The 14,282-nt window shown below is 43.6% G+C and overlaps 1 protein-coding gene across 1 annotated transcript in view; it reads right to left on the bottom strand.

Moving 5' to 3' along the window:
- Positions 1–577: 577 nt before the first annotated feature.
- LOC118369714 (protocadherin-15-like) overlaps positions 578–14,282 on the bottom strand; it is a 269,223-nt gene continuing 255,518 nt past the window's right edge. The window contains exons 31-35 of the mRNA XM_052498598.1: positions 12,110–12,328; positions 9,080–9,088; positions 8,565–8,681; positions 7,569–7,574; positions 578–6,102 (exon numbers count right to left, since the gene is read on the bottom strand). Coding sequence (XP_052354558.1) covers positions 4,497–6,102; positions 7,569–7,574; positions 8,565–8,681; positions 9,080–9,088; positions 12,110–12,328 — 1,957 coding nt within the window. The 3' untranslated portion in view covers positions 578–4,496. The remainder of the gene's footprint in view (positions 6,103–7,568; positions 7,575–8,564; positions 8,682–9,079; positions 9,089–12,109; positions 12,329–14,282) is intronic.

The raw sequence follows: 14,282 nt of genomic DNA, 5'->3' as shown, positions 1-14,282 counted from the left end.
AGAGAAAGTGAACAGAGTAGATAGAAAATAGAAAAAAAGGTATAGTTGAAAAAAAGATGATAGAAAAGTTGAGAGTCAGAAGAAGCCAGAAGAGAGATATGACAGATAAAGCACACTCACAGCTGCTATCAAACAAGATTGAAAATGAAGGGAGCATGCATGACACTTCTGATGCTGGGCAGGATTTGTAGAACTCAAGGTACGTCAAAAGTTGTCGAAACAGTGTACCAGTTAATCAATGGCTAAGCTCCTAGTAGTACTTCCATGCACCAGTAGAGAGAAAAAAATGGCCCAAATGCTCATCCGTCACTTGACAGCAGACAGATTTGAAATTACAGCAACAGCAGTTTTCGAACCAAATGTAAACTGTGATGCTAATGTTAAAGTAATAAGACAACTCTCTCTATGACCCCGTCTAAATCTCATTCAGTGTCTTCCATCAGGTGAGTGGTAGATAAGAATGATGGTGAATAAAGCTCCCGTGAGCATGGACAAATTTACTTGGCACACAATGCATAACATAAAAATACCTCACAAGAAAAATGCCTACCTTTCTTCCGTATCCTCGCCTGTAGGTCATGGAAATAAGGAGGAAAGAAATCGTGCAAATAATGAGTACAATGTGACATCAACATTCTAAGTGCATTGATATAAGAGCATATATTCTGCTGACCAGTTAAGTGATTTCAATGCTACTTACTGTGCAATTTCCTGTGTCAAGCCAATGGTTCAATTTTCATTTAAAAAATAATGCAGAAACATTTTTGTTATCTATTTGTTATGTTCTTTCTTCCATTATAACAATGATTGGCAGATAAAAAGAAAAGTTGGATCCATAAAAAGGTGGGGGAGAAAGAAATAGGAAATAACAACAAACCCTACACTTAAGATGACATATCGAAGCAATTACCTTCCCAATAGAAACTGGGAAAATCATTTTATGGCACACTATCGTCTCTCGAACGCATTTGTTAGTAAAATATAAATGTATGTAAAAAAAAAAATCAAATGGATTTGTTATTGTAAAAAGTTCAAACATCCTTTGACTGTGGTTAGCTTTGTGGACGTCACACCATATAACTCATAACAGATTCATTTAGACCAGGATTCAATCATTAGCGTGGTAACCTGCATTAGCCGACAAAGTTTTTTCATAGCTTTTTATTTATTTTGTTTAGGCAGTGACGGAGGTTTAGGCTAACTGCGTTAGTGCTGTCAAATCCACAATAGGCTCTTGGTGTTTCCTATCACGGACATTTCCATTGGATGCAGAGAGTCACATTAGTAGAAATCCGATGCAGCTGGATTACAAATTTGAAGGCTGGAATGTGTGATGTTATCTACACCTCAATTAGGCTAATATAGATCCCTATTATTTCCTTCAATGATTTTACATTTCAGTGCCATTATATTTCTAAAATGGCACTCTATTTCTATATACACCTGCTTGTTCTGAACTTCTAATGTGGGTGGATATAAGGATGTGGTTTCGTGATAAAGACTACGAGCACAGCCGCCTACCAATTAGACAGCTCAAAAGCAGTTACACCTCCGACACTGCCTGAACAAAAGCAATATAAATCTGTGTTTGTCAACTAATGCGGGTTACGCTGATCTGATCGAATCCTGGCCTAATTGTCAAGAATTAGAGCGTCTGTATTGGAAAGCAGTATTGCACCCTTTTTTGAAAGCATTCTTGATGATTTACTCAAATGCACCTCACACTAGCCAACAGTTAACAAAGCATCACAGAGATTTCCCCCAGAAAAAAAACATAACTGTCTCAGACATAGTGCATATCCAAAATATGCACACGGGGAGGTGTGCATATGAAAAGTTGCTGATCCCTGCTGTACGACCACACCTCCCTGTATGGGACTGGCTAGGTGGGAGTAGGGCTGATGAATGGTCTATTGGGCTGGTGAAGTCTTTAGGAAACACCAAAACAAATGGCCCATAGGACAGATACTGTAGGCAGGGAGGAGTAGGGGGGATGCACATCCAGAGATGTCCACTTCATATAACTAATGGACAGTTAAATACTCATGTACCCGGATGTAACCAAGAGGAGGGAGTTTCTTCCTATCTTAGAGGCCATTAATTCACTGGGAGCTAATGGTTTATGATGCAGAGAGGTAAAGGATCGTTTTAGGATGCAGACATTTCCCCTATGATATACTATTTTTGACCATACCCAGACATAATTATGAGTTAGACCACACACACATGTTTAAATTATTATGTTTAAATGATTGAGTTTTCTAAACTAATAATACTTTTGATGAAGGTGATGTGATATGTTTAAAAAGCCTACTGTGTGGTGGTAGTGAACAGACTCTCCTCATTAACTTTATCAAGGCACTGGATGAAAAATGAAGAAAATAAATTGTAAAACCAAAGAGGAAGTGACACAATAATTGCCATCAAAGGAACGAACAAAAAAATAAAATAAGCTCATCTGTTAGAAATGACAGATGTTAGGGACGAAGAAAAAGAGCACCTGAACCAGAAAATACACCGAACAAAAATATAGATGCAACATGTAAAGTGTTGGTCCTATGTTTCATGAGCTGAAATAAAAGATCCCAGAACTGTTACATACTGGTGGGGTTATGGTATGGGCAGGCATTAGCTATGGACAACAAACACAATTGCATTTTATCAATGGAAATTTGAATGCACAGAAATACAGTGACGAGATCCTGAGGTCCATTGTGAGGCCCATTTCTTTTAAGGTATCTGTGACCAACAGATGCATATCTGTATTCCTAGTCGTGAAATCAATAGATTAGGACCTAATTCATTTATTTCAATTGACTGATTCCTCAAATGAACCGTAACTCAATAAAATCTTTGAAATTGTTGTGCCTTGCATTTATATTTTTTTGTTCAGTATAGTTCGTGAGTTGTGGGCCTTTTCGATAGAGGAGATTACCCCATGTGGTGAACACAGAATACACAATTAGTCCAAATTTGATCTATCCTGGAACACCAGGGGAATGTCTGATTAAACAAATTGAACTGCTCTTGAAAGGAGACGAGAGAGGAGGGACGAGAGACAAACATGGGAGTGGCAGAGGGAGAAAAGACAGAAAGAGCTACAGGAGCCTTGAGAAGATTGATGCCGATGGAAGTCTGTCAGAGTCACATGAAAATGATAAGGGGTAAATGAAAGGAATAACAAGAAGGGGTTAGGTAGAGAAATGAAGCGAGAAAGAGAGAATAAAAAGATAGAGGGCAAGAAAGAGTGTTAGACAGAAGAAAGAAGAGAGAGTGTGTGTGATGGAGTTAAGAGGGGAGGGTGACAGGTCAGGACAACAGCGCCAGTGGTTGAGGGATTGATTGGTTGACTAATTAGCCGCTTTCAGGGAGCCTTCAGACAGCAACAGCTACTAGTTTATCATGCTGTGAGGATCTGTATAGACCATCCACAACATAATCAGCCTACTAATGAGCCCACAGCTTCAACTACCACTTCCCAACGTCAAACATCTAGAGAAACATCTGAACTGACACACTATTCCTGCAGAGCACTTTGGAAATTCAAATGCAATGTTGTTCCGGAAATGTACAATTTTTCTGCAAATCATGAACAAATAGAATGCTCTTGCATTGTTTTGAAATAAGTCAATTAGACCGCACCATTAACCCATAGTATTGTCTTGTATAGATTGTATGGATATTCTGATCAAATGCACTGTCCTCTGTGAAGAATAAGGGCTCTCCATTCACCAGGGTACTCATGGGGAATTCAAGTCCATTAGGCTCACAATGTGAGAGTGGGTTTAGAATAAGTTTGTTTGTGTGGATGAGTCATCCAGGCTCTATGCACATACTCACATCCCATTGGGCACACACTGGTTGAATCAACATTGTTTCCACGTCATTTCCATGAAATAGAATAGACGTTGAATTGACATCTGTGCCCGGTGGGATAGATCTAGATTAAATTCCTGTGTGCTGTCTTCCATATCCCATCTCTTTACCTAATTAGCCTCTTCACTTACGTATCTCTATATCTAATCTGTCTGTCAATAAAAACATTGAAAATAATAGACTCTCCATCTTCCGGAATTGGATGGGAGTACAACATACAAGGAGCAAGTTGTATGCAGGTTCAGTTCAACATAATTCTCAAGCCTTGAACACTTTAATGGAATCTGTGTGGTAGAACAGGGGGTGAAGACAGAGGATGTTTGGTGACATAGAAAAGGCCAAAGGGTTATGAACTAAGGAACATGACAATATTTTTTAAAAGAATCCTCAGTTTAAGAGGTTCTGAAAAGCTACGGGATCTAAGGGCCCACTTGCTGTTAGTTCTGATAACATTATAAAGGTTTGTTAGGGGAAGAAACTATGTTGTTGATGACAACACTTACAATAACATCAGACAGAAAATATCCAATACACAGCATGATCATGACATGAGACATAAAGATGTAGAAAGAAAGAAAATGATTTAGGAAATAGAGCTAAGGAGGAGAGTAGTCAGCCAGTCAGAAGGGGGTGGATTGGGATGGAAAGTGATTGCTTAGTTCCTCAATCACAGAGTCAGTATTTGACTGGTTTGATTGGCTTGGCTCCTGGACCTCTGAGGTTACATTGTTAGTGCCTGGTTGGCTTGTTTCCAGATCAGAGGAGTTAGTGTTTGTGGTTGAGTTTGGTTGGACCACATGTTCCGTGCTGGTCAGGTTTGGCTGGTTTGGTTCCTCATGGGACCCAGATCTGTTTTGTCTCCGAATTCCTTCTGGTCCCTCGGTTGCTTGGGGTTTCTTGCCGAATCGCGCCACCTTGCGATTCTTGTCTACTTGACTGTAGAGGTTGGCAACAGACTTCTCAATGTCAGCGAGGTTCTGCAGGTTTTTCAGAATCCCCTTTAGCTCCTTCCTCTTCACACCGTCCTCGGGTTGGGGGTGAGGAGGAGGGGGATGGGCCCGGGAGGAAATAGGGCGGAGCGAGGACAATGGCGGCAGGGAGGTTGGGACAAACTGAACGGTGTGGCGGGGTCGTTCGAAAGTGGGGGAGAAAGGGGGCGGGAGGGGTGGGGGTGGGGGTGGTGGCGGAGGAGCATGATTCCGAGCAGGAGGGGGAGATGGAGGGAAGGAGGGTGGGGGGGAATGATCAGGCTCAATGAAGTGAGGATTGAAGGGTGCAGGGGGAGGAGATGAGGAGGGAGGAGGAGGAGGAGATGAGGCAGGAGGAGGAGGAGGACCAGAATGAGGTGTTTGAGAAGGAGGAGGAGGTGGAGGAGAATGAGGGGAAGGAGGTGGAGGAGAATGAGGAGAAGGAGGGGGAGGTGGCGGATTCTCAGGTGGGTCAGGAATGATCTCCACAGTGATCTCGCAGGGCTCCGCAGTGATGTAGCTGGAGATGCTGGTCCTGAGGACAGGCAGGGTGGGCCTCTGGGCCAGGGGCGGAGAGCTTTCGCCCTGGGTGATGATGATGCGGGGAGGAACATCCTTCCCTATGGACATGGGGCTGTAGGGGCTGTCCATAATGGAGAACAGGGTCTCTGCGCTTAACTCCAGCATGTCAATGTTGTCTTGGTTCCGCAGTAAAGGAGGGGAGGTCAGGGAGCCCCTGGAGTCACGTCCTCCCCTAGGGGTCCTCTCCTGCATGGCCTGCTGTTCATACTGCCTGGCCTGCTCCCTGACAGACAGCTTGCTCTCCTCTGTGCTGCGGCTGCTCTGGACATCATAACCCTCCAGGCTTCCTTGACCCTTCATCCCAGCTTGGAGCAGCTGCAGCTCCCACTGGGCCGGGTCCATCAGAGCCTGTCTCTTCAGCGACTCGTACCCCTCTGACCCTCCACGGAGACGAGTCCGCATGGTCCAGACGTTCCCGGACCCTCCAGAGAGGGAGGGGGAGAAAGAGCCCCTTTTCGCTGTCCCGTAGGGGCTGCTGAAGTTCCCGTCTTCTTCTTCGTCGTAGAGAGGGTTAGTGGTGGTCAGGGGGTGGTGGTCTGACAGAAAGGTGACGTTGCTCTCTGACTTGGGCAGGATGCTGTGCAGCGACCCGTTGCCACAGGAGGAGTTGGCACGACAGGCGAAGCTGCTAAGGCGTCTCTGGCGGTCGCCTTCATCGATCTCAAACCTTTTAGCCCTGTCCGATTAGGAATGTAGATGGAGGGTGGAGAAAAGAAAGATTTGAAACACAGGTGAAGGAAGGATGAAGGATGAGGAAGCAGAGGAGAAGGGATGAGGGAGATGCTATAGATCCTTCAGTCATTTTCACTCTTAGTATTATGATTATAGTTAGAAACAATATAAAAAATGTGATTCAAACTCAAAGGTTATGCAGCAGGGTAGATCATGCTTTTCTTTTCTTATTGTAGCTACATTATTATCAATTGAAAAATGTCTCTAAATACAAAAGTTTTAATAAAGAATAGCAGTTCAACTGCTGACAATATTTGGACAGGCGATAAAGTACATTTAATACAAGATCAGAAATCTGATCATATTTGATTTGAAGAAATCAAAGCAGTCACAGAGGTACTTCCATTTTAGCATCACGGTCCACAAATATATGGCACATGTGATATCTGAAGTACCCAACACCTACCCATTTGCATCAGTCCAATCATAGCAATAATACTAAGAGGTTATGATCTTAATAAGTTAATGGACGTGAAACATAAACAATAACTTTTTTCTAATGAGATCAGGATAGGGATGGGTAGGGCATAAGCTATAAGCATCTAAAGATTCACCATACCTCTACATTTACAAAGGGAGGATCACTTTTCCTAAACTGGAAGCAAAAATGGTGGAAGCATAAATGGTGTTATGCTGTAATTAAGCCTTACCTTCATAAAGAGTATTACCTAGCATCCCTGAAATTATACCATCATATTAAAATGCAAATGCACTAACCATGTACAGTACTGTAACGTCTAAGTTATTTCTGTAATAAAATATTAAGTGCATGTCAATGACAAATATTCAAGAACAGGTGTAGGAGACTAGACGCCATCTACATCACTCTTGTTTTGCTATTTGAGCCTAGGCATAAGCACTGGGGCTACTTACTGCAGTCTGAATCCATTGAAGAGCAAATAGAGTGGAGGTTAAATGAAAGACAGACAAAGACAGACAGATGTTTAACAAAGTGTAACCTTATGGGAAATGGTCAAGAGGCTGAGGTAGCCATGGTCAAACTGGTTGCTTGATGAAGGTGGTGAATGAATAGGCATATAACGAGTTCTGCATTCATTCAAGGCTTCTTCTAAAACTATTAACATTTCATTGCGCATTCAGGATAGTATTTAGTGTGAAAGGTGGAATCCGATTGTGTTAATGGCAAAACTGACTCGCAAAACTGCTGAGGTATTCAACAGTGACAATAACAAGGGAAAATCAAAAAGTAACTTACCACAAAATCAATTACTAACAAATGGATGGGACAAACTGAGACACAGCATTATTCTATTTCTAGCAAACCTCGGTCTCTCTTTTATGAGTCAAATCAAACAGCTTCACCTTGAGAGAACAGAATGCCATGTTGAAATGGATCTGGCATTTAATTAATTCACACATTGACAATATGAGACGGGATGTCGAACAAACTTAGGTCTGTGCAGGTGTTTGTAGGAGGACAAAAGCACACTGAATTATGACTGAATGGGAACGATGTAGTCATCCAAATGTCTAAAGCTCAACATGAAAGACTCTGAAGACCAATGTCTATCGTTGGTGGACTAAGGCCTTTTTTTCTCTCCAAGAAATGTGTATGCTGCCTCCAGAGTGGCGCAGCGGTCTAAGGCACTAGAGGCGTCACTACATATCCGGGTTTGATCCCAGGCTGTGGCGCAGCCGGCTGACCCATGAGGGGGACACACAATTGGCCCAGTGTCGTCATAATATTTATACATTTCTTAATTCCATGATTTTTCTTTTAGATTTTGTATTGTTGTGAGTTGTTAGATATTACTGCACTGTTGGAGCTAGGAACATAGGCATTTCACTACACTGCAATAACATCTGCTAAGTATGTGTGTGACCAAAACAATTTGATTTGATTTGATTTTAGGGGAGGATTTGGCAGGCTGGGAAGTCCTTGTCCCATCGTGCTCTAGCGACTCCTTGTGGCGGCCGGGCGCTTGCATGCTGCCTTCGGTTGCCAGCTGTACAGTGTTTCCTCCGATACATTGGTGTGGCTGACTTCGGGGTTAAGCGAGCAGTGTGTCAAGAAGCAGTGCGGCTTGGCGGGGTCGTGTTTCGGAGGAAGCATGGATCTCGACCTTCGCCTCTCTGGAATCCGTACAGGAGTTGCAGCAATGGGACAAGACTGTAACTACCAATTGGATATCACAAAATTGGGGTGAAAAAGGGGTAAAAAGTACCAAAAAGGGGGAAAAAATAAATGTTTCCTTTTTGAAAAATAGACAATGTCCTAACACCCACAAACTTTATCATCTGCACAAATAGGCATTACTCATCAGTATATGGTACCTGAAACAGGGAGTAAGGAGGTAAGGAGGAAGAGGTCACAGTTGGGCTGAGTTTCTATATAAGCACTTTGTGAAAGGGCCTTATAAATACGTTTGCTTTGATTTGACTTACGTGCTGCTGTCCCCTAGTTCCCCGTAGATATTGGCTGTTGGGGCACGTGGAGCAGCAGCCTTGCTCGCTGGCAGAGCCTGCTGAATCCTCGCAGTCTTGGCACATTCCGCCTGTCTCCTGAAGTTCAAATAAAGTTTCATCAGTTTGAGTCAATCCATTGCACTTTGTTTCCATAACATTTCATCACTTGTTCCCCATGAAGGCTACATGTCTGTGGTGAATGAAGTGACTGAACATCAGTACAGTATGTGTCTCATCCCAACTGACTGAGATAAAAATAACAGAGACAATCTCTTATATAAAACTAGATAAAAAAAGGCAAGTCATTGTCTATATGAAGGAGATGACTTGAACTGCAATGTTTGTACTTTTATCCTAATTTTAATAGTCATTCTGACTTCTTGGTTCATCTTTAAAATACTATTCAGTAACGAGGGCATGTGACAGAACCATGTTGTATTCATGCTCAAGTGAATACAAGAGAGATCACTCATATCACATGGGCAATTACTTACTCTTTGAATCTGGTGGATGGTTTTCCAGGCAGTGCGGAAGACAGAGGGAAAACGAAAACACAAGAGAACCTTGGTTATACAATTAGCTCAGTCCAATTTTGTTAATACTACACAATGAGAAACATTAATTAAATTGGGAATTATGAGACGCCTCTGCGTTCCTCCAACTCCATTCAATTTTAATGAATGGTGGTTGTTAAGGTTCCTTTTGAAAAACACACCACTCGAGGTAAAACACATTTTTATTATTCATGGCATTCCTTTTGACTTATTCCGATAACAGCCAGGCTTTGGATAACATGGCCTATCATAAATCTCAGCCTATTTCAGCACGGAGTATAATAAGAGGATATAGTAACACATTATGCTTAATTTCTTATCACACAGTGTTATGAAACACATCAGGCTCTCCAGCTATGTTTGCAACATCCAGTTCATACAAGTATATCAAACTCAAGAAGCCTTTTTCTTTCTTTTTCTTCCATTTCTTTTGTTCTCAGCATTACTTATTCACAACAAAATACAATTACCCCAGAAGAGAGCAATGAGAGAATGCGTTGCATCAGAATATTCTCCCGGAGATCAATAAGTCATGAAGTTGAATTCTCTGAATTGGCGCATCGTAACACTACAAACTCTACAATGTGTCTGTGTGTGTGTTTCTTCAGCTCGGGTGAACCACTCTGACCCGTCTGTTGGGTGTAAACATTCCCCAGACATTAGTGTTGATGTAGTGTTGATGTAGTGGATTCACACGGCACAAAGAGCGACGTTGAGGAGCACCTGCCTGACGCATTCACAGTTGTCATGGCTTTACAACCTTGCCCAATCGACATCAAATAAAACAACCCTGACAATCAAGAACAAATGGTATACCAAATGGAATACTAAATGGTTGTACGGTCGTCTCAAATAAAACAGTGAAGGACCTTGGCGTTACTCTGGACCCTGGTCTCTCTTTTGACGAACATATCAAGACTGTTTCAAGGACAGCTTTTTCCATCTACGTAACATTGCAAAAATCAGAAACTTTCTGTCCAAAAATGATGCAGAAAAATTAATCCATGCTTTTGTTACTTCTAGGTTAGAACACTGCAATGCTTTACTTTCCAGCTACCTGGATAAAGCACTAAATAAACTTCAATCAGTTCTAAATACGGCTGCTAAAATCCTGACTAGAACCCCCAAAAATGTATCATATTACTCCAGTGCTAGCCTCCCTACACTGATTTCAAGGTTTTACTGCTAAACTACAAAGCATTACATGGGCTTGCTCCTACCTACACGTACGCTATGGTCACAAGACGCAGGCCTCCTAATTGTCCCTAGAATGTCTAAGCAAACAGCTGGAGGCAGGGCTTTCTCCTATAGAGCTCCATTTTTATGGAATGGTCTGCCTACCCATGTGAGAGACGCAGAGTCAGTATCAACCTTTAAGTCTTTACTGAAGACTCATCTCTTCAGTGGGTCATATGATTGAGTGTAGTCTGGCCCAGGAGTGTGAAGGTGAACGGAAAGGCTCTGGAGCAATGAACCGCCCTTGCTGTCTCTGCCTGGCCGGTTCCCCTCTTTCCACTGGGATTCTCTGCCTCTAACCCTATTACAGGGGCTGAGTCACTGGCTTACTGGTGCTCTTTCATGCCGTACCGAGGAGGGGTGCATCACTTCAGTGGGTTGAGTCACTGATGTGTTCTTTCTGTCTGGGTTGGCGCCCCCCTTGGGTTGTGCCGTGGCGGAGATCTTTGTGGGCTACACTCGGCCTTGTCTCAGGATGGTAAGTTGGTGGTTGAAGATATCCCTCTAGTAGTGTGGTGGCTGTGCTTTGGCAAAGTGGGTGGGGTTATATCCTTCCTATTTGGCCCTATCCAGGGGTATCATCGGATGGGGCCACAGTGTCTCCTGATCCCTCCTGTCTCAGCCTCCAATAGTTATGCTGCAGTAGTTTATGTGTCGGGGAGCTAGGGTCAGTTTGTTAAATCTGGAGTACTTATCCTGTCCTGTGTGAATTTAAGTATGCTCTCTCTAATTATCTCTTTCTCTCTTTCTTTCTCTCTCTCTCTCGGAGGACATGAGCCCTAGGACCATGCCTCAGGTCTACCTGTCCTGATGACTACTTTCTGTCCCCAGTCCACCTGGCCGTGCTGCTGCTCCAGTTTCAACTGTTCTGCCCGCGGCTATGGAATCCTGACCTATTTACCGGACGTGCTAACTGTCCCAGACCTGCTGTTTTCAACTCTCTAGAGACAGCAGCAGTGGTAGAGATACTTTTAATGATTGGCTATGAAAAGCCAACTGACATTTACTGCTGAGGTGCTGACTTGCTGCACCCTCAACAACTACTGTGATTATTATTATTTGACCATGCTGGTCATTTATGAACAGTTGAACATCTTGGCCATGTTCTGTTATAATCTCCACCCGGCACAGCCAGAAGAGGACTGGCCACCCCTCATAGCCTGGTTCCTCTCAAGGTTTCTTCATAGGTTTTGTCCTTTCTAGGGAGTTTTTCCTAGCCACCGTGCTTCTACACCTGCATTGCTTAATGTTTGGGGTTTTAGGCTGGGTTTCTGTACAGCACTTTGAGATATCAGCTGATGTACGAAGGGCTATATAAATACATTTGATTTGATGTACTAAATGGTATACTAAATCTGTGCCATATGCTTTAGCATTATGGAATTTGTTGTGTGTGTGTATATATGTATGGGTGTGAGAGAGTGTGAGTAATGGGGTAGTGGATCCGTGAAGACACACTGTGACGGTCACAATTGGTTTTGGATATTTGTTGCAAATGACTGTTAATTAATCGGCTTTCACAGTGTGTGAATAGGGACATTAGACCGGCGGTGCACTCTGTCAGCATCCTTAATTCGGTGGAGAGAGAGAGACTGGGAGAGTGGTGCTTGACTAAATACCTGGCACCATGCACATTTCCTCAGCCTCAACAAACTACAGTGCTAGCTTTGAAAGGTCACCATGGCCATACACACACATGTTGCCTGTAGCTACGACAAGCGGTTGTGCACTCACTGTTTGTAGGTGACCATGATGATGAGGATGGCGGGGATGCAGCAGAGGATGATGATGATGGCGAGGGCGAGCAACGCCCCCTCTGTGTAGCCCACAGCCTGGGCAGCCTTCTTCACGCTGGCCACGATGTCGGGCGTACGGATCTCCAGGATGCGTCCTCCTTGACCCAGGAACGGCTGGAACTCCTTGTTGATATCCAGCAGCTTCCCGTCCAGAAACCTGCCAGACAGACCAGTCAGTCACACAAGTACGTGGACACCCCTTCAAATTAGTGGATTCAGCTAGTTCAGCCACAACCGTTGCTGACAGGTGTATAAAATTAGCATACAGCCATGCAATCTCCATAGACAAACATTGCCAGTAGAATGGCCCATACTGAAGAGCTCAGTGACTTTCAATGTGGCACCGTCATAGGATGTCACCTTTCCAACAAGTCAGTTCGTGACATTTCTATCCTGCTAGACCTGCCCCGATCAACTGTAAGCTCTGTTATTGTGAAGCGGAAACGTCTAGGAGCAACAACAGCTCAGCCGCGAAGTGGTGGGACACACAAGCTCACAGAATGGGTCAGACATCACCTGTCCTCGGTTGCAACACTCACTACCGAGTTCCAAACTGCCCCTGGAAGCGAGGTCAGAACTGTTCATCACCAAACTCCATATAAATGCCCTATGATTTTGGAATGAGATGTTTGACGAGCAGGTGTTCACATACTTTTGTAGTGTACTTTAAATTTGGAGGTGACACCATTTCAACTGCGATTTAAATTGGTGTTGAATCCTAACATAATATATGCGCCTGTTACTTGGCCTTATGCGTACATAGGCATTGATGTCAATAGGAGATTTGTGCAGTCCCAACGCAATCCCTCTCTGCCACACGCTGCATTATCATACACTATATGGACTCTTTATACAAATGAAGAGTACTCGAGTGATTGGTCTTTCATGTGAGTTATCTATAGGCTTCTTTCAACCCTCAAGAGTCCTTATTTCCTTCATTTAGGCGAGAGAGGCACACTCAAGGTGACATCATAACCTCCCCCCCTCTCTCTCCATCTCTTTCGCTTTCCCTTTCTCTATGTGAGCTGACAGCAGAAGCACATAAATATAACATGCAATTAACTCTACGCTGCCAGGTGTGAGCTGCATGAACAAAGAGCTTATTTTTTTCCCTCCCTGCTACTTAAACCTCGGCTAGACTCTTCCTCAACAGCCATTGTATCTAAGAGGGGGATTCTTATTGAAGTAACGATAGATATATCAGCACCTCTATTTAAAATGAACAACGGCTCTCCAAAGCTGGTGCTTGTGATAAGAGTGACGCTCACTAGCTCAGGCTCAGAAACCCCCTTTCTTTATGAGACACGTGTGTCATTACAGTAAAACAGGGCCACCACTAGCAGCCAAGGACAGACAGAGAAGTAATGTGCTCAGATTAACTCAACACAAAGCCAATTTACTCAAAGTCACTTTCTTTAAGAGCAGGATTAAACAATAGACTGGTATCTGGTTTGAAGAGGAGGGGAACATAGCCTAACTCGTGCTGTTAAAGCCAGAGTGGAAATGAGTATGGGGCAAAAGAGAGGGATAAGGAGGGAAAAAGAGATATCATGCCTTCCTTCTGTGAAAAGTGGAAGGGTGCGCAGTAGGGGGGAAGGGTTCCTCTAGCATGGTGCCTGTCATGCTCTGAGGGGGGCCTGGGCTCCCACAGTTGACTCTAACCCTGTCTGAGGGCCAGCGAACATAAGACTAATGGCAGCAACATGGCCCTGGGTGTTTTAACACACACACTGCTCTTACTCCTGACAGGGTGAAAAAGTGTTGCAAAAGCACTTTTTAGCTGGACCATTAAAGCATTTTTGGATACTGCCTCTTAGTGGTAAAAGTATAAAACATTGTTTATCCTGCTTTGTAAGAGGGGGACCCTGGGCTCTGAGGAGTAGATGTCTCTCTCTGAATACAGGGGGACTAAAATGCTAAGCTGTCATTTCTCCAGAATGTTGGAACAGCCTCAGGGTGGCTTAGTGGCCACTACTGATGGAATAGCACCTTTTCCTTTCTTTCTCTCTCTCTCTCTCTCTCTCTCTCTCTCTCTCTCTCTCTCTCTCTCTCTCTCTCTCTCTCTCTCTCTCTCTCTCTCTCTCTCTCTCTCTCTCTCTCTCTCTCTCTCT

The sequence above is a fragment of the Oncorhynchus keta genome, chromosome 36 (assembly GCF_023373465.1).
Source record: "Oncorhynchus keta strain PuntledgeMale-10-30-2019 chromosome 36, Oket_V2, whole genome shotgun sequence".
NCBI lineage: Eukaryota > Metazoa > Chordata > Actinopteri > Salmoniformes > Salmonidae > Oncorhynchus > Oncorhynchus keta.
This window is presented reverse-complemented; position numbering and strand designations above follow the sequence as displayed.